The sequence below is a fragment of the Indicator indicator genome, chromosome 5 (genome assembly GCF_027791375.1).
Source record: "Indicator indicator isolate 239-I01 chromosome 5, UM_Iind_1.1, whole genome shotgun sequence".
NCBI classification, from domain to species: Eukaryota; Metazoa; Chordata; class Aves; order Piciformes; family Indicatoridae; genus Indicator; species Indicator indicator.
In genome coordinates, this window is record NC_072014.1 from 36,628,407 (window position 1) to 36,656,398 (window position 27,992).

Below are 27,992 nucleotides of genomic sequence, written 5' to 3' on the forward strand. Positions count from 1 at the left end.
ACCACAACATTCCCCCATGCTACTCCTTCATTCACACTGAGCTCAACATGACTGCAAAACAACAAAGTGCCAATTCACCTGAACTGAATTAATACCCTGAACTGCAGCTACTTAGAACTACATACCTCCACAGAATCCTGTATGTTACAAGGATGGGGGGGGAAGTTTCTATCTCCTCCATCAATTTATTAGGCTACCACAGATCATGCTTCTAACTGAGCACATATAAAACACTGCCTGCTTCCCTGGACTTCACTTCACTTTATGAAGCTATACCAACTAACTCAAAGACGATTAAACATTTAACGTTTATTATAAACCTGAATTCACTTTCTTTGGAAATGAGTTAGAAACATTTTCATGTATGCCTGGACCTTCACTTCTCAAATGAATGCCTGAAAGACAGCTGTATTTCAACTAATTGCTGGAACAATAGTTCTGACTGTTGGCACTGGAATACCCAAGTTACCAGAATGAGCACAGAAATTGTGCTATTTCCTTGGTGTTCCTTTTTTTTTTTCTCCTAGTTTTACAGATGACAGGCTGTTTCATGTAATGCTAAAAATCACAAGTTCATCTCAGCTATTAAGGCACATCCTTTCTTTTGCACAAGTTAGTTTTACATACTGTAAAATTACTAAACTCTAGGTATTTCAACACACTGCACTTTGCAGACACATTGCCACTGTAGCAATTCAAAAAGCTAACAAATATTTACAGCAAATACAATTCCAATACATGTATGACAATTTATTGTACCACCATTCATATAAAGCTTTTCAATCCAAAATGGTCAGAAACAACCTTAAATATCTGCATAAGAATTTACAAACATTAGTAAAGATATACCACAGACTACAGCTTTCTATAGTTTCCAAATCTAAGTTCTGGTAGGTAACTTTTTTTTAAACAAAATGGACAATACCAGTAAAGATGTATACCTCTATTGTCTTTATTTATAAAGAAGTGACAACACTAGAAAACACATTGATAACCAGTGCTTTGAACAATGAAGGAGGGATCTAAAAAAGTCTGATTAAACTAAACAACTTAGGTCTTAATCAAGTTGCATATCTGCTAGGAATGCTGAAATGCAAGAGTTTACACCTGCGATATCCCATAATGGAACAGCCACATAATATCAAATATAATCTCCAATTTCAAAACCAGGACATAAAAAAGCCATCACTAAGTATTAGAAGACCACTGCAAGTTCTTATTGCTTTTTGAGTTAAATAATCATCTTCAAATAAACCAAAACCCAAACCATCCCTACAGTATTTTGCTCATCCTCCTGCTCATTTGCTAACACTGGAAGCAATCAGTAATATGATGTGACAACAGAGGCATTTAAAAAAACCCAAACAAAACCTATTTAAGTACATGGACATCCCCCTCCCTCCCTGCCCTCCCTCCCCCTGAAACCCACTATAACCACTGAGTGCCCGTGTAGAGGAGCAAAACTCCATCGACAAAACCAGAAATCTGACTACAGTAAGAAGGAAACAAAGGGAGATATAACTTCCTTAAATATTCAAAATCTCATGTCTTCCAAAATAAAGCACATCATCCTCACCATTTAAAAAGGGATGTTGCTTTACATTTGTCTAATCCTTGCACATGCTGAGTAGCTCTCAAGTCCACTGAGTTCCACTGTGCAGCAGTTGTGACTTTGAATTCAACAATGCTTCAAAAACTACAGTAATATTCAATGCACTTTTTACTAAGGAGAGGAAAAAAACCAAATGCATGTTGATGTTGTTCTTGCCAGTCCAGCATTTCTGTAGCAACTCCATTTGTCTCTTGCAGTATGAGAAGTTATACCAGCATCAGTCTTCAGAATCATCCTCAGAGGCTGTTGGAACAACACAACATAATCAGAAACTTTGACAAGTGCCTGTGAAATTAGAACACTTTCAGATGAGTAGTGGAAATAACAGTAATTTTCTAATATTAAATAGCAGACTGCAATACCCACCCAAACCTTGTGTGACTACATGACTTAATTTCTGAATACAGCTCATGTCTGAAAAATACAGCATCTTCAAATCAAAATTCAACTCTACAAGACATGATGACCTCCTGCTGTCCTTTCTCAAAATGAAAGGAAGAAAAATTTAATTATGCCAGAGATTCAACTTTTGTTAAAACTTTTAGTGTTTACAGTGGCTAATTCCAACAGTAGTCAGAGGAGAACATATTCAATCCATGACAGCAGCACCCAAAGGAAAGAAATTACTCGAAGTTATCAACCTGCACACTACGATATCTAGAAAGATTCAGCAGTCTAAACAATCCAAACAGACTCCTAATAAGAATTTGTTATATATGTTGCTTAATGCAATTAAGTGAAGCCCAATTGAAAGCAGCTCCTCTCCACTTCCATTTTTTCAGCATATTCAAAATGAACATAAAGCCCACGTGTGCAGGATTTTGTTGTTGCAAGGTGAATTAAAAGACAAACACACACTTGTCAACTGTGATTAAAAGTCAGTACACACATGTACACCAGGCTTAGAAAGTGTTGGCTTCTCCACAACAGGAATTTCATCTGTCCTCTTAATCAGATTCTGCAGTCAAAGTTTATACACCTCTAACACAGTGAGGTCTGTCTCCTCATTTCTCCAGTTCTTAGAAGAAAAACCTAACTGAAGTAGCATCAATAACACATTTACAACTCAGAATTCCTCACCCACAAGTTTGGTAACACCTGAATCAAGTATAGATTACTGTGTAAAATGACACTCATTAAGATTTTTACTCCAAGAAGTAATAGAGTATGAATAAAATCTGAACTCAAGTCCACCTTTGTCTGCTTTAAGTGTGGAAATCTCCTTCTTGAACTAAAATTCATACCCCACCCCACCCCACATTCCTTATCATACACTTCAAATACACCCTATGCACTGAAAATTCAAACCCTGAATGCTGACATTCGCATGTACACCAGAACGCAAAGAAAAGGTAGATAACTACACTTCTACTACCTGTTGATCATGCCTAGAAATAAATTCAGGTTTAGAATATATTTACCAGAAGTCAGCACATAATTTCAAACTTAACCACAACCGCAGAAGCTATTAGGTAAAAAGCAGGCTAGTCCTTTGCCAGAATTGGCAGCTGTTAAATTTCATTCCTGAAGTGGATTATGTCTGATCGAGGAATACACACAACCAAAAATAGTGCAGGTATGGATAGAAAAAAAGAAAGGGGAGGAGAGGACATAAAAAGAAAGGGAAGAAGGCAAAGTGGCAGGAGAAGTGCAGCTACTTAAGCCCAGTGAAATTCAACTTTACGTTTCTTTTCTGCTAGAGCTCATGTGAAAGGCTACAAACGGAAGGTCATTACCAATTCCATCATTACATGCTACTACAATTACAATAACCAAACTGTAACTAGTGAGAACTCTTTTTCTCACTTGCACAAAATACTTCTGTGGTCTGAACAACTCTGCTGTTGAAAAATTCATCATGGACAATTAAAACTAGATCCCCCTCCGAATAATTCTACTGATAAATGGAAAAAGCACTGCTGGGTAAAGTCAGATTTTCAGTAATTAAGTTCAGTATTATGAATCTTGGCAAGGAGGATTGTACTCAGTTAACTTTGAAGTAATCTAATGGGAGGGGAGGGGAAGAGGGGAAGCACCTACTTTCAATATCTTCCATATGTGCCTGAAGAGTTCTTGCAAGGTTAATAAACTAGAAACAAGGCAAAGAGAAAGTAGTTTAAAAGTTGCAAAGTTATCTGCAGAAATTTGCAACAAGTTAGCAAAGTTTTCTTCACTTTTTCTTTACTTTATAAATCCCAAAGCTTCATCACTGGTGTCTGTTATCCTAACCCATTTGCCCAACTTACAAAAAGTCAATGCAAAATTTAATATAAATCCCCACATAATAGACTTCAAATTGCTATTGCAGTTATTTCAGCTTCCACTCTGTCAAACGTTTCTGGCAGCAGTTAGTGGCATCATCTTCATGTTCTACAGTCTGTAAGACACATTAACTTTGAAAGCAGCACACATAAAAACCTGCCAGTTTTACAAAACTGTTCCCAGAAGTTCTAATGCAGAGAAACACAATCTGTAAGGACTGCATTAGTTGGATGCATTTCATTTACCTCACTATTAATATGGCAAAACAGAGCCTTCTGACTAAATGAGGTTAATAGAAAATGCATAAATACACTTAACTGCAAATAAAAAGTTTAAGAGCAGGTCTACTAGTAGGCTATTTACTATTGAAAGCACATGGTATCAAAACCCAAAGCCAAAATCCCTAGAATACAAGTTTCTTAAACAACTCTGAAAGTGTCAGTCAAGTAGGTGTTTTTGTCAGTGACAATTTCACTGATAGTCGAGAAGCTGAGACACAGCAAAATCACACAAGAATACAAGGCTAGGGTTGCCTTAGCTCAGTGGTATGCTGGGAGCTGAACATCCATGGGTGCTCCCACAGGTCTAAAATGCAGTTGAGTGTCACACAAGAGTGTCATGCTGCCTCTGATGAGAGAACAGTAAGAACATCTTATTTCTGCTAAGAGCCTGTACTGGATGCTGGGTACTATTAGATTACATCTTCTATGCCCCTACACTTGTAACAGAGAAAACTAGGCATTTCATTTGTTGTTCATGGAATACAAGTTGAACGTTAATGTGTACAGAGAAGAGGAGCTCTGTTCTAGTATAGTAAGACATTAGAGCACAGTCCTGCCTCTACTTGAAAGGCCTGGTACCTGCTAGCAACCATTACAATGTGCATTGGACAAGGTTAATATTTTAATTCTTCATATGCAATTAAAAAGGAAAACATACAAAAAAAAACAGCTTTTCAGGAATTCAGTTGATGAAGAGCACTGACTCATTATTTAGGATGCAATAAATGTGTAGAACACAGGATTTGTGAATGAGTCATTGCAGAAATAACTGTATGATGATCTCTTATTGCATTTCTAAGCCAAGTCATTTAAGTGACAAGTATCCAGTCAAATACAACTAGTAGGAGTTTTGACTAATGCCAGAAAAATCATACTATAGCTTGTCAGTTTCAGAAGGTTATATTCGAGTATGTACTTAGGCACAAGTCCACAGATAAGCATTGCAAGGTCTAGACCTTTGCAATGTTGACTGGCATAACGCAAAAAATGAATCAAGTAAGATAATACAACATTCTCAACTGTGTGTTTTGTACAGTGGGAGGTGAACCTTTCAGTTTTGCATGAATTCACAATAATCATGACAACACATGCAAAGCAATGAAATACTAATAACCTTGACAAAAGTGGTTTTGCACCACAGTGACTGCAATAACCTAGAACCTTCAGTTTCAAAGCAAACTGCATTGACAAACTCAGATCATCTAAACCTAGATTTGTTAAATAAGCAAGCTTCTTAGGTATCTAGCTCCTGTACCTGCCACAAAAATCAGTGCATACTTACCCTAACACGTGTGCTGGCCTCACTTGCAGTTCCTAGCATATCAGAAAAGCGCTGCTCACACAAGTGTAACAACACTACAAGGTAGAGACCGGAGCTGATAAATTCATAGTCTGCCTTTAAAAGAGATAAAAAGAAACATTCAGAACAATATTTGGCAATATGTCTGTGTATATTATTCAAGAAGTAGAACAAGAATTAAATTTTACTGAGAAATTATACATATTTGATTTTCAGTTGTTTTAAGAGAATTGGAGAAATAATATGCCAGAAAACTTTAATTACTGAAAAACTATTTATAGTTCTGGTTCTTCCAACCCACTCCAGATCTAACACTTTATCCTTGAATATAAATAGGAGTTCTACAAATAAAATCCCAGTCAGCATGATTGGTTCACAGGAAGGTATCTGAGAATCAGAGTGGGGGAAACAAAACCAACAAACTTTGCTGGTTCTTTCTCAGATGGTCCCAACCCTTCGTGGAAATTCAACATAAAGGGAAACAGTCTAAAAACTTTATGATATTTTAAATACTTTGAGAAATTATTTTTGCTAAGACAAAGGAAAACTTTCAAAATGCTACTGCTGAACTAATCATTTAGAGTCAATTCTTTAGAAATAAGAGCTTTGAAATTTTTTCCTATCGGCAGTACTAAAACACAAGATGACAACACCCTCAAGGAAGACTTTTCAGAGTCTGGCCCAAATGACAGCAACTGAAGTATTAGGATAAGAATTCACTCTAAATAAAATTAGAGGTAAACCAAAATGGTGTCACTTAGACTAATGAAATTTGTCTACCTCTGAAATTGAAAGGAAATACTTTCTCTGTTCTACAGACTACAACCCAGATAATAAGGAAAACCCTCTGAAAAATGTTTATTAAAATAATGCCAACTTTTTGTTGTAAATTTACTAGTTTTTAAATACTACACAGTCCAGTAGCTCCAAGATAATAACTTTTTTATAATACTAATGGGCCTTTACTTATTTTTCATTTAGGAAATGACTTGAAGGAGTAGCAGGAACCTGTTAGAAAAGAGGTTAGTTTCTATCACTAGGTATGAAACCGAAGTTTTTAATGGTTTATGCTTACAACAACTGCTTAAGTGTGTTAAAAACCAGCTAAAAGCCAAGACAGCTCCTAACTTAATGTGAAATTCAATCTAATTGCAGTAGTATTCTACGGTAGTTTTATGTTTCAACCGACCACATATTCCCACTGCACCTATGTCAGTGCACTGAACTGCAAAGCAAAATGACTAAGAAAAGGATAAAGAGATATATTACACTTACTGAAAGCTCAGCTATAGGAAGCACAGCAGGAAGATAGAATTTGTCTGAATACTGAGAAGAAAAATCTGTTCCATGCTGACATTATGTGCATAACAGTCCTTCTGAAAAGGAGACGCATTTTTCCTTCTCTAAAGAAGAGCACCTTCTCAGCACTAAAACACTTACCAAATTAGGCAAAATATACTAACTTGTTCATTTGCATGTGCCCTATAGAGTTCATGAATGTCAAAGTCTTCCAGATTCAGATGCAACTTCTCCTTGCACAGTTCACAAGTTGTTACTGCTTCCAGAGAAGAACCTGGTGGGGAGGGGCATGAGAAAAGTCAGTGTCAAGTTGCAACGATCTATAAAATAGGGCACAATTATACAAGCAGTACAAACTGTAACTAGCCCTTGGCTTTACATGGCAAAGCAAGAAAGCCTCTATTACAAACGCACTACCTGCTGCTGTCAGAATGTAAATGCTACAGAATGTTTATTTTCTATCCAGCTACACATATTTTGCCTCGCGTTCATTCTAGGTACCATACGCCTCTTACTGAAAGTCTGACATAAAATTGCTGCTTGTACAATTTGAATTCTACACTGTAATCCAAACATACACAGAAACAGTAATAAATACACTGAAATAGCTTACAGTGACTGCCAGAATAACACTTCGTCTTGAAAACAAGCTGCTCCATAAGCCCCAACATGAACAAAGCAAGTTTATAGTGGATTTATGACTTACATAAACACTTGAAATTAATTTCTCCTACAGACTGAGGTTTCTAATACATCCCTACTGTGCCACAGGTTCTCCAAGTAAAAACCTAAGCAGATGCTAGCACTTTCTATTTGTAAAAAGCATTCTGTAGTCCACTGGGGTGGACTGAAAATCGGCTGTGATCAGTGGCACAAGTCTAGCTGGAGGTCCGTAACAAGGTGTGTTCCCCAGGGGTCGATATGGAGTACACTGCCCTGGTGAGGCCACACCTGCAGCACCGTCCAGTTCTGGGCCTCCCTCGTTTAAGGAGAGGGAACTGCTTGAGAAGGTGCAGCAAAAGGCTACGAAGATGATTAGGAGACTAGAACATCTCATTTATGAAGAAAGGCTGAGAGACTTGGGTCTTTTTAGCCTAGAGAAGACTGAGGGAGGATCTTATCAAAGCTTATAAATACTTAATGGGTGCATGTCACAAGCATGGGGCCAGCCCTGTTTCAGCGGTGCCCAGGGACAGGAGAAGAGGTAACAGGCACAAATGTAAATACAGGAAGTTCCACCTAAACATGAGAAGGAATGCCTTTAAAGGCTGGTAGAGCACTGGTACAGGCTGCCCAGAGAGTTGGTGGAGCCTTCATCTCTGGAGTCATTTCAAACCCATCCAGATGTCATCCTGTGCAACCTGCTCTATGTGAACCTGCTCTGGCAGGGGGTCTCGACTAGATGATCTCCACAAGTCCCTTCCAACCCCTATCATTCTGTCATTCTGTGATCTTCATGTCTTCTACCAAGCCACCTATTTTTTAAGTCTTAAAACTGCACTCTGAAGTACTGTTTTTGAAGTAGTTTAAACTGCTTTCAACAGGAGTGGGCATCTTTTAGTTAAAACAGAAAAAACATTTTCAGATTTTCAAATTCCTACCATCCACTACAATGAGCCTGGCTACAAAAGCCTTAAAAACTGGAACCATATGCACAAGGAAGTGTAGGGAACAAACTCATTCAAAACAAGGGAGTAGCTCTAAAGCTACACTTCTGCTGTGTTAAGATTTTTGACTAATACCTGGGTAGGCAATCCCAGAAATCTAATTCTGTGAATGACAACACAGTTCTTGGAAATACTCTCAAGAGAAGCTGCACAGAGACTCAATAAGCTCGAAAAACTGCTTGTTTTACAAATAAATACCTTGGTATTAGTAAGAGTAACCCTCCTGATAAGCCTTTCCAAAGTACCTAAAGTCTACCTTAGCCTAGAGTCTGCTTTACCTGAATTAATCTTGGATTGCAGCCATTTTTTCATGCACTCCTGGTGGACATACTGCAGACTTCCAGTGCATTTGCATGGCTCTATTAAAAGGTTGTCAGAAGTTACAGAGGACATCTGACAGATTCTGCATAAGTCACCCTCTTCATCTTCAGAATCTTCTAAAAGCAGGCTGAATGGGAAGGAATAGTAACAATAGCTGTGACACATTTCATGTAAGACTTCTGATAATGACAATTCCATTCATCAAATTGTTCACCTATGAGGATTAAAACAAATTTCTCAGAAGGCAACAGTGAGAACACAGGTGACAGCAGACTACATTGCTACCTTCTCTAAGGGAAAGCTCCCTTCTAACAACATGGTGACAGAAAAAGCCTCCCATGTTAAGTCAGGTACATTTTTATCTCAAAAGAACATGCCACTTTACCTCTCTTTAATTTTCTGGAGCCTTTCTGGATCTCTTGAAGGTGGTATTTTAGACTTGCCACTTTCCTGTCCATCAGACTGATTCCAGCCAGAAGGAATAATATCTACAGTTATCATAAGATTGTCAGAAAGATTGCTTCCTAATGTTGGAGGCACTGCAAAGCGAAAGAGAGAACCAGGCAGAATTCCAGAACTTCTCCTACTGTGGGCTGAATCTGGTGTGGAGGCAGTAGCTGCAGGAATACCAGATACTGCAGGTGTTGGTGGTCTGCTAATAGAAGCCCGAGGAGTGCTATCTGATGCTTCAGGAGAGGTCTCCTCACCTGACTCTCTTCTTCTGAATATATGTTGTGATCTAGCAGTTGTATCAGAGGTAGAGATCCTTGCGGATTCATCTCTTCCTTCTCTTCTTCTTCTGGAAAACAGAGGAGTACATCGGTTTCGCAGAGATGATGATAACCAGGATCCTGTGCTCCTACTTTCAGAGTCTGGTCTATAACTTTCCCCATCTGAATCAGAGTTATGACTTTGTGAAACTCCTGATAAGCCCCATCTCCGTCTCAGAAAACTAAATCCCTGAGAAGCTTCAGATGTCTGAAGTCCTGGAACTTCCGGAATTGCAGATCCACTATTTGACAGAGTAGAAGCTTGACTTCTTGGGACCACTGTTGAGTCTTCAGAGCCCAATGATCTTGTATGCAATGAGTCTTGGCTAGATCTTCGTGAGAAAAATGTAGATGACATACTAGATGCTAAACGAGACAGCAGCTGTCTGGTTGTGCGCCTCCCTTCGCTGTCAGCTGCAGGCTCATTCAATGACCTCTGAGAAGATAAAACCCTTTCAGAACCACTTGAGGAAGAAGTTGCATCTCTAACGGCAGTTAGAGAAAATGCTGTCTGCATGCTCCTCTGAGGAGATTCCAATTCATTTCTCCTTTGTCTTGAAGAATAGCTGAATCTTGAAGAGCTCATGTTAGAGTCTCTGTTGAAATAAGATGGCTGCTGATCAGAAGGCAACTGATGGTTCATGGATGCATTCAGCCTCAAAGTGCTTAATGAATTCTCTTTTGGTCTTGCTCCTTCTGCATATGAAGAGGCAGGCCTGTCTTGAAGATCTATTGCAGAAAAAGAGAAGAAAATATTATGACAAAATATGCTCCGATTGTTACATTCCAGATGCATGACACTATAGTATAAACACAGAAGTTCAGGATTTTATGACCCTTACACTCAACTGCTTCCAATTTGGCAGGTAGATTCCAGAATAACATTAAGCTTAAATTTACTTACTAGAATTTTAATTCTAAACTGAAACCTAGTGTGGTTCCAGTCTGGTAAATCCTTTTGGAACCTAGCACCCCCAAAATCTTCAGATTTTCAAGATATGACTTGCTTGCTTTTATGTGAATACTATCAGAAGTTATGCAAGAACAGCATCTGGATTAAAACCAAACCATATACAGTACTATTTATAACTTGAAGGTCCAATTCTGTCTGTAGACTTGGAAAGGCAGCTTAACCAAAACTTCAGCAACACAGGGACACCAAAGCACCCAAAACAAATACATGGATACAGCCATGTATATTCCCCATGTCCAACAAGCTGCCTTTTATTTCTTCTCGTAAGAACATCCAGATCTGCAGTTACAAACACTCCTTAAAGGTATCTAAATTAGATGCAATCTTACTACAATGCTTTAATACAGCAATTCAAAAATAAAAAGAATATCCTAGAAACACCCCAACCAGGGCCAAACCACCACAACAGCTCCAGCCCAAAAGGGTTATCTAGCAATTGCTTTTATCAAAGAAATGCAACCATGTTAGTTCACACATTCAGCTATGCAACTGGCTTAAGCACGTTAGCCATTCTGATCAGTAATGTCATCTGCCCTCCCAATTACCTTGACTACCTGTACTTTTACCCTGCTTTTTAAGTGTGTATCACCCAGTGCTTCCCAGGGGCCAGATGGTCAAGGGAGGGGATTATGCCCCTCTGGTCCACTCTGCTGAGACCTCATCTGCAGTGCTAGGGCCAGCTCTACAGTCCTCAGCACAGGAGACATATGGACCTGTTGAAGCAGGGCCAGAGGAGGCCACAGCAGTGATGGGTGGGCTGGAAGCCCTCTGCTGTGAGGCCAGGCTGAGAAAGTCAGGGCTGTTCAGCCTGGAGAAGAGAAGGCTCTGGGGACACCTATTTGGGCCCCAGAAAACTAGAGGCCAGTCAGCCTCACCTCCACCCCTGAAAAGATGATGGAACAACTCATTCTGCAGGTCATCTTTAAGCATGTGGAGAAAAAGATCAGCAGGAATTGTCAGCTTGGATTCAGGAAGGGAAAAATCTGACAGCGTTCTATGATGCTGTGACCAGTCAGGTAAGCTTAGCAAGTATGGGTTAAATAAGCAGACAGTGAGGTGGGTTGAGAACTAGGTGAATGACAGAGCCCAGTGATGTTCAACATATTCATCAAGGACTTGGATTCAGGAACAGAGTGTACCCTCAGCAAGCTTGCTGATGACAAATCTGGAAGGAGTGACTGACACCCTATCAGGTTGTGCTGTAATTCAGTAGACCTGGACAGGCTGGAGAGTTGGGCAGAGGACAACCTCATAAAATGCAACAAGAGCAAGTGTAGGGTCTTGCACCAGTACAGGTTAGAGGCTGACCTGCTGGAAAGCAGCTCTACAAAGAAGGACCTAAGAGTACTGGTGAACAAGTTCAGTGTGAGCCTGCAATGTGCCCTTGTGGCCAAGAAGGCAAATCATATTCTGGGATGCTTTAAGAACAGCATGGCCAGCAAGTCAAGGGAGCTCCTCCTCTGCCTCTACTCTGCCCTTCTGAGGCCACACCTGGTGTATTGTGTCCAGTTCTGGGCTCCCCAGTTCAAGAAAGGTGGTAGTGGCCCCATCCCTGGAACCACTCCAGGTGAGGTTGTTTTGGGCTCTGAACAACCTGCTCAAGTTGATGTCCCTGCTCACTGCAAGTGGGTATGGACTAGATCTTTAAAGGTCTCTTCCAATCCGAACCAGCCCGTGATTCTTCAAAGCATATTTTCTGTAAATACTGTGCAAGTACTTCAATACCTTGAGACTTCTGCTGTAGCAGAACTGTAGTTAACATCACATGAAACAGCTGAAAACGCTAGTATCAGCTCCATTCTCAAGTGCCTAGATCTGGGGGAGATGGGGAGGGGAAAAGGGTGAAGAAAGAAGCAGCTGAAGACAGCTAACTTCATAGAGGAAGCTACTTGAGTATTTTATCTACTTAACAAGCATAGGCAGACTAAGATAGGAGGCAGAAGCTTTCTCTATCTAGCCTGAAATTGAAATCTTTTATGTTAAGTTTTGGCGGGCTTTTTCTTTTGTTCTTTGGGGTTTTTTTTAACAGGTTCTGCATTGCAATCACCATTTATTGTTGAAGCTGAGGTTTATGCATCTGATTTTAACTGAAAAACCATCTGCACAGATGCCAAACATCTGCCATATGGTTTCAAGTGCACAGCAGGGAACACAGTTGGGAGCTGTTTTTAATAGCCCTGAACAGTGGCACTACTGCTCAAAATGCAGCAAGGCCAGTACAAAGTAATGCTGCCCACCCATCCGTTTCTCCCATTAGGCTCTACTACCAGGTAAACTCCAACTGTCCACTTACCAAATAAATGTAGTATACAGTAACATTAAACCATACCCTTCTGGTAAGGCAAGACAGCAAGCTGAAATCTGGAACTACGTTTTATCTTTTCTGCTCATTTTCTATGCTTGTAAATATGGTATTTTTTTATTCTTTCTTGAACTTCTGCACTATTAAATACCATTAATGCATCTGCAAAAAAGTGACACAGGAGGACTGATGACAAGCTTCTCTCTTGACAGCTCCAAAAGGCCACAACACTCTGAACAGAAAGTAAAAATGACAGCACAGAAGTCCGTTCTAGTCCTAGCAGTTACCATGGAACAAATCTTGCCTCATGTAAAGTATGTGCTTTTTCATTTTTCTTTTCAATGTTTCCCTAATAACCACTCAAGAACCCAAAAGGAAAGAGAGAGTACAGGCACCTTCATGAAAAGCCTTTCCTCATACAAATTAGCATTATTTCTTTTCCCACATCTAAATACAAAGCTCTTACGGTGCTGTTCCAACAGTAAACACCAATACCTTTTTCTTATCGCTGACTGCATCTACCAGCTAGATCATTCATATAGGCTTTGATAGTTTAGCCAGCACATAGAAAATGGCCAACCAACTTTATTTAAAGGGATACCTTAACACTGAATCGATCTTAAGGCTCTGTGTTTTGAAGAAGATATTAAAAGAACATGTGAAGAAACTAACAGGCATGCAACCTATGGGTTTACAAGCTTTCAGTTGTACAATACATACATGTTGAAGATGAAAAGTCACTGTTTCTGTAGCTGTGATCCACCAGGTTATTAACAGACAGATCTGCTCTTCTTTCTAACTCTCTTCGCTCTCTCACCAGCTCAGTTCCAAGGGAGCCTAGCATCACTGATGAAGACCTAGGAATCCTACTGTACCTCCAAGAAGAATCTAGAAAGAAAAAAGTAAATAAATGCCCTGTTTTTGTAATAATTAAAAAAAAAAAAATCTATGAAAGCTAGTACTTAGGCACTCATTCTGGTTACACCATATTAAGGACAAGTTTAACAATACCACTACGCTGATCAAATGACCAGTTGCCAACAAAGTCAAGAATAAAGCAGCACTCTGCTGATGCTGGCACTTATTTAATCTTGTACTGCGTTAGTTCTGAAAACTAAACTGGAAAAAAGTAATAATATTTTTGGGAAGAGTCAGACCCATTAACACTGATACAGGACCAGAGCAGGAAGAGAAATAGCCTCTTGTTTTCTAATGGCAGCTAGTTATTAAATAGGCTTCACAACCACAGCAAAAGAGCAGTGCGAGACTTAGTAAATGCTGCCGTTCTAATGAAGCTTCTTAAATGCTTCTAAAATAAATGTTCCCAAAAGACAGGAAACCTTAAATGCAGCTTAGACATAACTTCAAGAACAATGACTAATACTGTTCTTGCTCATATTGCAGAGTAAATACTTCAGTTTAAAAAGGGATCCTGGGTTTTTTTTTCAAACAGCTCCAACAACTACATAGTAAAATGCACATACTGCAGCTGTAAACAGAATTCTTGTTCCAAAAAAAAGTGTCCTTCAATGGCTCTGAAAAATTCACCTCAATTTTGTTTTACCAGTAACTTATAAATCCAAATTCAAGCATTGTGCTGGTTTTGGCTGGGATGGAGTTAATTTTCTTCATAGTAGCTGCTATGTGGCTGTGTTTTATATTTATGCTGGAATGCGTGTTGATAACAGGGATGTTTTAGTTACTGCTTAGCAGTGCTTATATAGAGTCCAGGCCTTTCTGCCTCTCACACCACCCCACCAACAAGCAGGCTAGTGGTCCACAAGACACAGAGGGCACAGCTAGGACAGCTGACCCCAAGCAACCAAAGCAACATTCCAGACCATATGACATCATGCTCAGCATATAAAGCTGGGGAAAGAAGGAGGAAGAGTGGGACATTCAATGTGACGACATTTGTCTTCCCAAGTCCCGATTAAGTGCTGAATCTCTGCTTTCCTGGAGACAGCCACATGCCTGCCTGCTGATGGGAAGCAATTAATGAAGTCCTTGTTTTACTACTGCTTCTCTATTAGGCTGCCTTTATTTCTACCCACAAGTTTTCTTTTACTCTTCTTGATTCTCTCCCCTGTCCCGGCAGGGGGAGTGAGCAAGGACATGGGTAGTGCTTAGCTGCCAGCCGGGGTTAAATCATGTCACAGCATGATGCCCAATCAATCTAGAAATGCAAAGACAGTCCCACATCAAATGAAAAATGTAAATGGTGGCCATTTTATTAATAAAAAGTAAGAAAGCATTGACAATGTTGGGTTCTGAGCAAGAATTTATCAACTTTTATTCGGATGACTGTATGGTTCCATAAGGACACAGACAAAAACACTGATCCATTCTCACAACGGTAATATGATCTACTGGTCTGTTTCAAAATGTTCTACTTTCAGCCTAAGTTTTTGACCATTATTTTATGGCCTTTAGACTTTTATTAGCATATTGCTTCACTTACATTTATCCAAGTATCTCATACTTACTCAGCTTTAATGAAAATCTCAGTTTCTCATTAAAAGAGCTCCCACTATACAACATTTCTATTTGTTTGGCCTATAGAATGAGTTCAGGCCCCTGCTAATGAAGAATTCTTTCTTTTCCATCCTCTAACAACACCCGTGACACTGTGCTTCCTGGAACACAGAGCTAAGTAAGGTAAAGATTTCCTTTCAGCTATCCCTGGCACACACAGCTTCACCAGCATAATTTGACTCATGAAATAACAGCAGCTGCACTCATTCTTTCCTTGAAATGTTAACTACTTAAGACATTTGAGCCATGAAGTTCAGCTTTACTACAGATGGAATAAATATAGGGAATAATTTTTGAAATTACATGAGTAGAATTAATTTTTTCAAAAGACCCTGTTAACAGCATTCTCAGCACTTTGGATACTGCTGTTAGTGTCAGCACGTCTTCTGTTTTGCATAGGTTTGTACTATTTAAGTGTAATAAAAGCACAACATTTCAAAGCAAGTCCTTTAAAACTTTATAAAACCCAGTCTTCCTATTCAGACAATTCTCGTGTAACTCAGCTCAAGTAATCAGCCTCTCACCTGTAAAGGCAGTCAAGCCATTACTTCTCACAGAAGAGGTAGATGTGCAAGACAGCTTAGGTCTCTTTGAATCACTATCTCGCTGCTGGCTATGCAGTCTTGAATATGCTCCCTGAGTTCTCTCAGACTCACCGTAACACCCAGATGTAAAATGAGAGGAAGATGATGTAGACTGAAATAACATTGAAAACAAAATAGGAAAAAAAAATTACAGACAGTATTTCAGATATACTTACACTGAACAAAAGTATACATAATACAAGACTCACAAAAATAGTAAAGAGTAACCTTAAGATGCAAAGCCTTGTTTTTTAAAATAATACAGGACTTGTGCCCCTGATCAGTATTCCTAGATTTACTGAAGACAATCCTACAAACAGAAGCCAGCTTCTATGACAATCAGCATTATTTTTCCTTTACACATACATGTGGCTTAGAGGGGAAAAAGATATTCCTGGCTTGTAAAATACTATAGAAATATGATCATATGCAGCTGTATAGATCTCCAAACAAATACAATTTTGCTGCCTAGAAATGACCAAAACATTGTTTTATTTAACAGTTTAACTAATACAGCGTATTTTACTGACAAAATATACTTAGCTAAGGAGTCAGCTCTAACCCCTAGTAAGCTGCTTAGACCAGATACATTTTAGTTACATTAAGTTCAAGTGCAATGCAGAGTAAAGAAACCAAAAGTTTTCAGAAACTAGTACTACAAAAATAAAAAAACAACTATAAAGCACTTAGTCTGATTATTTGCAGACTGGGCATTCATTTTCTTTTTGATTTTTTTTTTCCTGATACAAAAACTTGAGCTCAAAATACCTTAACTGAGCTGTTTGTACTCCCAGAAAGTATCTAAAAACACGGTCCTTTAAGGATCAACCTAACTGGAGCAGAAGGTAAAGCTGTGATTAATCTTTAGTTCCCTTTTTCACTAAGTTTATGCTACTACTTTTTACTCTTAGGAATTACTTCTCTTATCCCATCATAAGAGACAGATGGGGAGACAAACTAACATCATAAACCAAGTACAAAGGTAGGTTGATTTCTCAGATGGGTCAGCTGTTTAACATTTAACTAGTGTTTTAATCATTTGCTATCTGCTAAGTAGAATTTTTAGCGTCTGCTGCAATGTTCACTTGCATTAGAATTTAAGAGAATAATCAACCCTAATGGGAAAAATAAAAGTATGATTTTGAAAACTCTACACCAACTTATTTAGATATGTAGGCCACTTAAAACCACAGACTGCTTGCATTTAAAGTGTATGCAGTGGTACCATGACTTACCCCGAAAGCCAGCATCCCCACAAGTTTCTCCCTCCCCCTTACTTATATCAAAGTGTCTCCACCTTTAAGTCATAGTAAGAAAACAAACATCTATTTAAGGTTAGCACTCTTAAGTACCCACACATTTCTCAGTTTCAAAGTGACCAGAATTTTCACTTGTTACTACCTTCACCCAAACATCCTCAGAATTTTCTGATTTTCCCATCTTATTATTTCTACTGCAATTAGAAGTGTTTTACTGTCACTACACAGAGCATACACATGTCAAAGAAGCTAATTACTTTACTTTTGGAGTTACATAGGCACATTCTGGAGCTTAGTTAAGACAAGTTGTTAAGGCCTGAACCTTGGATCCCCATCTGGTGACAGTTTAATCTCCATTTTCCTTCACAGTATACTGTAAGCATGTGCTGCAAGCACAGTCAGACTATGAACTACTCCTCCACAATTAAGTTTTCTAAAGCAGGTCTCCAAAAATCAAGAGTTTTGTGTTAACATAAAACTGGCACCATCCAAAAAACACACCCTGAGGAGCCACCTGATGGAACAAGTGAAGCATGAACAATATCGGTCTATGAGATTCTAATCACCTCCTTTTTTCTTTTTAAATGGAAACTTGCAGAGCCAGTCTCACTTCAAACTAATTTCTTAACTATCAGTAAAACTAATAAACATTATTATTATTTCCATTCTCTGAATAATTTATTAACACCACTATATTCTTGCTTTCCTTCCATCTTTGCCTTCATAAGATCTACTTATCTAGAAATGTTACAATAAGCCTCCGCCAAAGCAGCTTTTCTGGTTGGGAAGGCTGAGGTAAAACCCTAAGTTTCAGGGGGTTTTGTTAGCAATATTTTTTTTTTAGAAGTATTACACATTAACAACTCTCACCAATCTGCTTCCACTTCCCAAAAATCTTCCAGAATGTGGATGATCAAGTGTCCCTGAGTAGCGAGTTGGAGAGGATGTTGTGAGCTTCCAAGGAGTGTCATGGGTGTCTCTTTCTCCAATTCCCCAGTCTCTACTGGAACTATTCAATACACTGGATTCCTGAAGAACAACATGCTTATCATTTGCAACCTGCAACTCAAAATGAACTCAGTATCTCATCCAAATATTGAAAATACAAGGAACAGGAGGTACTATGAAATCTGGAAACCTCTCATGAGAAACATCAAGGGATACCCAAGAAGAAATTAAACAGGCTTAAGAGAGAACCAGAAGCAAAAGGAAAGTCTGTTTTTTTTTTAAATGAGCTGATATTTCTGAAAAATAATTTATCTGTCCCCTCATTTGACTGTGGACAATAAAAAACTGAAGCAATGAAAGGCTTCTGAGGCACTTAGATACTTACAACTTAGATACTTCATAAACAGGGCAGAATAAAGGACCTAACTTTCAAGTCTTATGTAAAACCCACACACATAGAATAATAATCTCCATGACAGCAAAAAATGCCAGAGCAATAGTGGCTTTATGACCACTAAAGCAAGTCACATGTCTTGTCATGGTCATCAGTTTCAACGTAGAAAAGAATGGGTACAAAGAGAACCAAAAAAAAAAAAAAAAGAAAAAAATTGTGGTTTGGGCCTACTAACAGATGATTCTGTTGTGTGCTGAATTTAGTAAAATTAATAGGAATAACATAAATCCAGTCACTTTATTACAGCTAAGTGGAGTCTGATTATTTGTTCATCCTCTATGAGCTACTAATACTACAACTGCAGTAACTTCTGTCACTATTTCTTAAAAGTTGTAGCATTAAGATTTTAAAAGCTGAATAAATTGTCATGCTCATCTCACAAGCAAAATTATCAAAAATACAGTAGCAGCCAGTAAGTTCTCATATTCAAATTCTCATTAGGATTCATTTCATATATATGAATTCTCTGTCCATGGGCACAAGACCATATAACATTTTATCTTTAAGTGAAGCTCTCTTAAAACATTCTTAATAGAAGCCACATGTAGCAGGCTTAAATGATGTTGAAATACTTGCCTTTCATTTTCTCCAGCTGTTAAAATTCTGAAGATCTGAGAATTTCATCTTACTTTAAGTGTCTAGATCACTACAGTAAAGACCTTAATCCAAGAAAATACACTCACACTGGCACAGCACTGAAAGCCAGTTCATGCACCTACATCCTCTATCATTCTGATGTAAGATAACCTTTGATAGCCTTTGTAACTGTGCTCATTTCTTTGAGACACGTCCCAAAGCCAAAATACAAAGAAAAAAAAATATACTGGGTATCCCAAAAGTGGCTGTAAAACAAAGCAGATGATCAGGAAAGCTCAACCTAATTGCTGTGTTTGAAACTAACAAAACAAACAAACAAAAAAAAAAAAAAAAAAACAGTTTGCTTTCTTCTTTCAGTTCAGCTTATTTAACATCTCTTGCCAGAATTTAATTGTTAAAGCATTACAGAATGTCTCCTAGTTTTGATGTCTATTTTCAGTAGTAGAAAAATGTGACTGGGAAATATTTATGATTTTACACCTTCATCTTGACCCTATCACTCCATTATGAAAAAAAACACCAAACTCAAACTTACACGTCATTTCTCATGAAACGGCTAATAATGTTGCATCATATAGCACAGGATAAATTTTTTTTTTGCATTACAAGTCACCTAGAAACTATGTTATGTCACATGCATCAGATTAGTTTACAGTTAACCTGCTTGTTATGCCTCCTCAGATGAGCAGAGGCTACTACTCAGACTAATCTTAAAAATGTATGACATAGTAATTTATACCTACATGAAAAGAAAAAAATTAAGGAGAAAGAAAAGAACACATCCATTAGACAGAAACCTTCCTTTTTTTTTTAAGCTTTCATCAAAACCAAACACTCAAAGTCTGACTGCTCTGTCTCTTAAAAGTTTTTGAGTTAAACTACAAGTGAGCATCTCTAGCTATACAAGTGTCTTTGTATTTAAGAAGGCAGGTCTTGAAGTTCTCTTTCCTCTGTATACCCAAAGCACTACTGAAATTTGTACTTTTTTTCCACGAAACAACAAATATTTTAAATTATTTAGAACCGAATCAGCTCTTACTATTTTAACACCTGCTTTTGAAAGGATTATCAAAGTGAAAAGGCCCACCCATTCCATTCCTATTTGACTGGACTTAATCTTATTTAGAATCATACAATCCCAAAATGCTTCAGGTTGGAAAGCACCTTTAAAAGTCATCTAGCCCGCCCCCTCGCAGGGACATCTGCAACTAGAGCAGGGTGCTCAGAGCCCAGAACAACCTGACCTGGAATGGTGCCAGGAATGGGGCATCTACCACCTCTCTGGACAACCTGGGCTAGGGTCTCACCATCCTCACAATGGCCAAGACTCATCTATCTGATTTGGTTTTGCTGAGCAGCCAGCCAGTGAAAAATGTATAGAAATCCATGAAGAAATAATGCCTGAAAATTACCCTGAGACGCTCTCTATAGGACACCTACTATGACTGCTAAATAAGGTAAAATATAAGATGTAGATGTGCAATTGTGCTAAAAATAATTAATGCCCTATTACTTGTAAAGCTGTTTCTGGAAAAGTCATTATATAATACAATGTCCCAGATCGCTTGTCAGCAGGGACCAAGCTCATAACCATTTTATACATATATATAAAAAGAAAAAAAAATCAACCCACAACATTTAATCGGAGTTAAGCCTCTGCAATTTGAAAGACTAAGATGGGCTTACATTTCTAGGTCCAAAACTGAGGTGAGAAGGGCTGACAGAAGCAGAAAACAAAACAGTAACAGAACTGAGCCAAACAGCCATCTGTTTCCAAGTGGCCAAAATAATTTGTGAAACAGTGTAATCTCTACTTCCCGTAATACTTTTGCAGTGAAAGTACCTACAGCATGTGACTTCTTATTCTTGAGCACGACCCCTCTCCCCCACCAAAGCAATTTGGTAGTGTAAAATGCTGGACGTGAAACAGCAATGGCCTTTACCCCCAGTCCAGTCTATTGCACGGCGAAGCCCAGCTATATTAATATGCTGACATCAGCAAAGAAAGGATGTGCGGCAGAGCAGCAGAACTTCCTGACAACATCTAAAACTGCAAGAGGTGCCTCTGCTTTCTGCACTATCCATGAAATATAATGCTCCATACATGTCAATATCCTCACCTCCCCTCATAAAAAAACTCCTTCTACCCAGATTTGATGCTGCAGCATCTAGTGCCAAAGCAGATCCACAGTATTGCCCTTTTTTAAAGATATAGTTACAAACAAAAGCAGGTAAAGATGGCAAACCCAGAACAATCAGTTCAGCAGTTCAAACTGCAGAAAGCATTCTTTGGCCTGCTTATTAAATCTGTGCATTTTACAAGTAATCTGAGCATTTGTTAACAAATGCGAGGCCCTGGGTGGGACCTTTCTTTGTATTTCTTTTGTTGTTTGGGTTTTAAGGTTTTTCTTGGTGAAAAATAGATATTAACTTACACTTTACAGAAAGAGACGAAACACATTACCTGGTATCCAGATTCTAATCTTCGTGAAGAGTCTCTTGCATTATATGCACCAGCTAAACTGTTTCCAGTTAATGTTCTAGATCCTAGTGAAGAACTGGAAGCCTGAACAGATATTCTTCGAGGAATTCTTGAGGGCTTTGACTCCATTCTCTGTATCCTGTATAAGGACACACTGATTATAGTTTCTTTTAGAAGCAGGGACCTATATGCAAAACATGCACAAGTCATTCTGAGTGCATCATAGATATGACTCACATACAAATATTTACACAGTGCTTTGGTCTGACTGTGCACCAGCAAGATGGGGAAATGAGCTCTTATCCAGGTTTTTGTAACCTCTTCATTTCCTCCCATTCTGTGTTAGAAAACAAGAAATGTAGCCCCTTTTGCTATTCCTATTATTACAAAAAATATATTACTGTTGTATTACAAGTATGACTCTCTTAAGAGCTGTGCAGCACTAGTATTAGCTCACAATGAGCCAGGAAAAAAGTCCTCAGAGTTCCAGAATTCATGTAGTACTTTTTTGTAAAAGAACTCACCTCAACACTCACAGAAACTACACTCAGACCTTTTCTTCAGAGTCAAAACTATGAAACTTTATCCTCCTGTGAAAAAAACACATTTGCAGTCTACCTGCCTCAAAGAAATATTTCACTTCTCCAAAGACAACTCCCATGACAAGTAATGTATACAAAACAGCACATGTTGTCCCACAGGTACATCTAAAGTTACCTTCAAGTCACTGAGTGTTTGTTTGCACTTTTGGTACTTCTAAGCATTTAAAAAGTAATGCTGGTGCCTTTTCCACATAAAAAATGATCCTGTAGTTACTCCTGTCCTTGAAGGGACATCTTGACTAAGAATATTTTGCTCAAGAACTACAGATAGCTAGCTAAATGGTTTGCTAACATTCCCAGATTCTTCCTCCTCAGGATGGAACAGACAGAATCAGACCACAAAACAGTTTGCAAAATTAAATAAAATGAGAACTGCAGTAGCCTCAGTGACATGGTGTGGGAAGAGCAACATAACTAAAAACTCTAAACCAGATGGACAAAAGCTCCATTGGTACAAGGGGATTTGCAGAAAAGCTACAATCTGGTTTATTCAACCACTTTTAATTAACCTTCCAAGAAGGAAAATAGCTACATCAGACAAATAAATAAATATATATCAGTCAGTTAAGCACATTTTTTCTACACATCAGCCATGCTCTTCAGTAACAGTCTGTGAAAAGCTGCAACACTGATCCTGATGTAGCTCTCATGTCTGGCTGCAGTTTCAAGTAGAGTTCATGCTTGGTACTTCTGATCTTAGCTGGAAGTCCTGCTGCATTAGCCGTTCTACCTGATAAAAGTTAGTCTGACCAAGCTGAGGTTAATTAATGGAAAGTTATTTTAACCACTGGCCTGGTACACATTCAGTGGCTAGCTTTATAACATGGGTCACAACATGAAGTAACCTAAATCCCTAATCTTGCAAGTCTGACTTTTTTACTTTTTTTTTTAATTGGGGGGGGGGGGGGGGGGGCGGAAAAATACAACCTAAAGCATACCAAGTTTACGTGACTCTGCATTTGCATACAAAAGTGCTATTGAGTTGAATCATGGAGAAGCACACCAGCTTTTAGACCATGTTTCAGACACTGGCAACCCCATCACTTTGGCCAGAGACATCACCATTTAAACAAAATCAGTTCAGGAATTTGAAACTTTCACTCACCTATTGTGAGAGCCTAAAGACTCTATTGTCTCAAAAAAATGCATGACATACCTGGTCTGAACAGACAGGGTGATAGCTTTGGTATCCCTTAATAGCTCTCCAGGAGAGCTGCTGGCCTGGAGGAACGGCTTAGCAACGAAAAGAGAGAATTGGGAATTTCCTCTTTCCTTATTTTAGAGCCACTGCAACAGCACTACAGAAAGGCCAATGGCAGACACTGCACTGGAGCACTCACCTCTGTGCTCAGCTCATTTTGCACACCTCCCTTTGTGATTTGGAGAGACCATCCCCACCCCCTTTCCTCCCATCCCCAGCCAAAAGGGTATAAAAGGACCACAACGTTTGGGGTTCACATGTTGCCTTTACCACAGAAGACCCTGCTAGGATGAACACCCACCACTGAAGGACTTGGAGTATGCCTGTGAAACCGTTACTGGATCTAAGATGGTGGTATCTTTCTTTTCCTCTTACTTCTCTGCTTTTTCCTCTCTTCCATTTTCCCTCTGCTCCAGTCCAACTAAGCATCTCTAAGGTGCAAGAGACCAAGAGTTTTCATCGGCTCTAATAAATCTAAGTCATCATCTGTTTGGTGTTCGTTCGCTTTCATTTACTCCAAGGGAATTTTTGAATCTTAGCATAATCTATCCCACTGCCCAATGCTGGCTTGGGATATCAGGTCATGACAACCCCTAAGTAAATACTGAGAAATTGTATACAATTCTCAAAATTGTAAATACAGCTGTATTGATAGGAATCCTCTAATCATCATTCTGAAGTACAGAAGAACACTGTCAACTGTGGAAATCTAAGTGAAATTCAGACAAATGTAGTAAACTAAACTACACCACTTCGGTGAATCATTTGTGCAATAAAATTTAACAACCATATTTCTTCATATTCGTAACCTTAGATAAGACACTATATGATGGTTAATTTAAGCTTCAGAGTAACCTGCCATAAAGTGCACTCCAAGTTCAGTACTTCTAGTATGAAATTGCACCGAGAATGAAAAAGTTATTCAAGTTGCAAACTGTGAAGCCAAATTAATGTCACAGTTATACACAGCAGGTGTATGCTGAACAGGACAGGTGACATCTCTTGATGAGATCTGACATTCAAAGTACTATTTATCTGTGTTTTACCCTGACACAAAATGTAAGGGACAGATACACAGAATAATAGATTCAACTCTGTACTATTAAGTACTGTACAACGAGCGACAGGATTATCACATTCATTATGATTGAGCTGTTTCTGGACAGTGCTGTGTCAGGTACGTGTGGAATGGATGAAATAACACAGAAATCAGATACAGGCATATGTACAATACACAAAGGTTCTAGAAGGGCTGGAAGCTCCTCCCAGTAGAATTTAATATCCAGATGAAAATGGGAAGAGACAGAACTGTAAGAAGCTATAAGAGCTTCAAGACTGAATCAGAGATTACTTAATAAGAGAATAGTTTGTGGACCATCCACAGAACAAAGGAAGAGTATCCAGATAGGACAGGAAAGGACAAGGTTTCAAAGACTGTGGACACCAAAGCAAACTATCTTGAGAAGCTGAAACGGAGCCCAACTGCTTCTACAAACATATGAAAAGGCACCAGATCAATTTTCTCCAGTGGTAACCCTAAAAGGACAATGTCACCACTGAACTTCATCTTGTGAACTGGCACAGTTTGAGATTTTAACCTATGTCAGGATGACATCCTATATAGTATTCTATTTCTCTAAGTAAAGAAATCTTGCAGAAACTATAGACATAAAAAAGGGGTAAACCAAGACAAAGAATCAAAAAATGCAAAACTTAATGACAGTTTATGCATATGCATAATGATTAATTTCTTTCATGCAACTGTACTTTTTTTTCTGCACTCCTGGCTCAGCCAGCAAAACAGAAAGATCTGCTATGAAAATGAATCAGAGTTGTGTAAGAATAGGCATTTGACAAAAGAAGCCTTGCCTTGTTCGATGCAGAGGTGGAAAGATACTGAAAAAAGGCACTGTGGTCTAGGCAAAGAACTTCTGTTCAAAGAAATTAGATTTTATCTCTGCCTTTCAAGAAATATTCAGTGACATGGAGCATATTGTTCACATTATTCATTTTTTAAAAAACACTACACAAGAGCTCTTCAATTTCTAGGCATCCATCACAAAATTGACTTGGAATCCAACTAGCAGAAGCCATGAAACCTTTTATCTGAAACTGAGGTCAATGAAGCCAGAACTTGAATATATCAGATAGGTAACAAAAGATAGATAGGTAATACTAAGCAAGTCACCTTAGGCAATAAACTAGTAAGAAGTCTTCTGGGGTTTATGGGATTGTTTGGTGGTTTGGTTTTTTTCCCTTGGGTTCTCTGAAAACCATTTTAAGCACCACGTCTTGGAGGCCTGAGAAGCAACCATCCTCATCTTTGGCTTGACTACACATAATACATATAGAAGAATTATGCTGATCATGATAACACAGTGAGGTGGTTACGGTGATCATGCTCAGGTTAAGCTATCACAGGACAGAACAAGACAATGGTCTCAAAGGAAAAAAAAAAGCTACATTAATATCTGTCTGCAAGGAGAATCTTGTGGGTTTTACAGGGTAGTTCAGAATAAGAACGGTCCCTTTTCACAGTATCAGCATCTTAAGGGTTTTTTGTTTAATGAGCACAAAGAAACTCGAATTAAAATCTTGAACATTTTGTTAACCCACACAGGAATTCAACAAATCCCAAGTGGTAATTAATGTCTTGTAATAAGTTCTATAATGACAAAGTAGTCGCCTCAATTTACACAGAAGGTAGTGAGGCCAAAAAATACTTAAATAAGTTCTCTAAGGAAAAGAAGATAATAATAAAATAAATTGTGTTGCATTATGAACTGATTTAAAAGGTTGTTCTTGCCACAAAGGAACACCTTAGTCAAATATGACACCTGCTGTGTCCTTCAGTGAGCAACATCAATACACCACCTTGGCAACATACACTTCTAGCTTCTCTCCCATTTTGACACTACTCATGCTGGTATCCAACAGAGAAACAAGTAGGGCAAGGAGCACTCCTCTCATCAAAGCCACATATTTTTATCAGCTCATGCCACGTTACACAATTTAGCAATCAAAACTTCACAGGAAAATCCACAAACAACTCTTGTATCTCCTGGAATAATAGATACATGGGATGCTTCTCAAGACTTGGTAAGAAACCAAGTTCTGAAATCAAACTTCAAAGTTGCACCTAGGAAACAGATGACCAAGTTGTAATGGGAGGTGGAGTTGAACAGCCTATTTTGAGTACACAGCTCAAATGTCCTGCCCTTCTTGATCTGTCATCCCTCCAACTACATTATGAAATACCAACTAGACCTAACATAGTCATGGATAGTGACAACAGATAAAAGATCCAAGAGGTCTTTGTGGGAAAAGAGTGTAATTTCAGAATAAAAAAGTAACACAAACAGCAAATATTTCAAATAAAAATCTCTCATTCCCTTCTTCTGCCCTGAACTGCCCCACCATGAGAAATAAGAGGCAATTTGAGGTATTCTGTCTACCAGTAAGGAAAGCCTTTACTAGCTTCCATGGCTTTCTACTGTCAAATAATTCCTGTACAATCAAGCAGAGGAGAACACACTTCACTCTCAGCTTCTAAATTCAAGTTTTCTACCTTAGAACTATATGGTAACACTTCTAAGACTTGAGAGTTTGCCTCCACAGAATTTTGTATGATTTGATAAGTTCCTTTCTCTCGAGCAACTTGGGATCACATCTCTTCCTCCGTGTTTACTCATAGTCATGATTTTATGACAAACAAGATGGAGTTCAGGGATAAATCTAGTCTGCGCAGTTCTTTGTTCGGGCTACTTTGTTAGCCTTCACTCAAGGAAGACTGACAAAAATCTCAGCAGCCTCTCAGGAGTCCCATGAACAAGAAAATATTTACAAATGCCGATCGCCAGCCTACGCTGCAGCAGCTGATGCCATGACGCTGGGCTGCTCCCCCAGACTAGAACGAGCAAGCTCTAGACAGCAGGTTCTCCGCAAAGCCTCTGAGGAGGGCACTATACCCTCCTCCCAAGGCCTGAAGGGAGAGGCCCGGACAGCAAGGCTCAGGCTCAGTCCCCAGCCAGGAGATCACGGCCGCGCCCGCCGCTCCAAGGCCGTTATCGCCAAGGCTCCAACGCCAAACCGGGTCTTGCGCCAGGCTGAAGGGCAGCACCGACCACTCTGCCCCGACCCCGCAGGCCAGAGGCCAGTCAGAAAGCGTAAAGGCACGGAGGGGCAGCGGGCGTCACATAACTCCGCCGCCAGAGAAGACGCAGAGGCGTACGGCCGGCAGAGGAGCTTCGCAGAGAGAAAGGCGGAGGAGGCAAGCGCCAGCCCCGAGACAAAATGGTTCCCCCCAGCCCTGGCAAAGGAGCGGCCGGCTCCGGCTCCGGCCCCGGCCCCGCACACAAGCGCAAGCCCGACCATACAGGGACATCGTCTCGTCCTCTACACCGCAAGCTGTCTGTACTCACTCTCACGGCACAATGCTCACGCCGCATACATTCAGAAACTGAGGATCCTCCAGAAGGGCTAAGTCGAACCGGGCCCGCAGGCCGCCACGCCAAGTCAGCCGCCTCTCCCTGCAGCACAATGG

At 39.2% G+C, this 27,992-nt stretch overlaps 1 protein-coding gene across 3 annotated transcripts; it reads right to left on the reverse strand.

Moving 5' to 3' along the window:
• Positions 1-1,617: 1,617 nt before the first annotated feature.
• On the reverse strand, positions 1,618-27,972 carry MARCHF7 (membrane associated ring-CH-type finger 7). 3 transcript variants are annotated; one of them, XM_054381476.1, is made up of 11 exons: positions 27,871-27,972; positions 21,629-21,785; positions 18,036-18,194; positions 15,847-16,018; positions 13,508-13,675; positions 9,128-10,241; positions 8,700-8,869; positions 6,919-7,028; positions 5,438-5,551; positions 3,653-3,701; positions 1,781-1,855 (listed from the first exon to the last, which is right to left on the reverse strand). In XM_054381476.1, exons 2-11 carry the CDS (start codon positions 21,773-21,775, stop codon positions 1,830-1,832), a joined length of 2,229 nt encoding a protein of 742 aa, XP_054237451.1. In that variant the 5' UTR covers positions 21,776-21,785; positions 27,871-27,972; the 3' UTR covers positions 1,781-1,829. The 3 variants fall into 3 exon arrangements, with proteins under 3 accessions (XP_054237450.1, XP_054237451.1, XP_054237452.1); XM_054381475.1 differs by lacking the exon at positions 3,653-3,701 and having other exon boundaries at positions 1,618-1,855; XM_054381477.1 differs by lacking the exons at positions 1,781-1,855; positions 3,653-3,701 and having other exon boundaries at positions 5,464-5,551; positions 6,896-7,028.
• Positions 27,973-27,992: the final 20 nt, after the last annotated feature.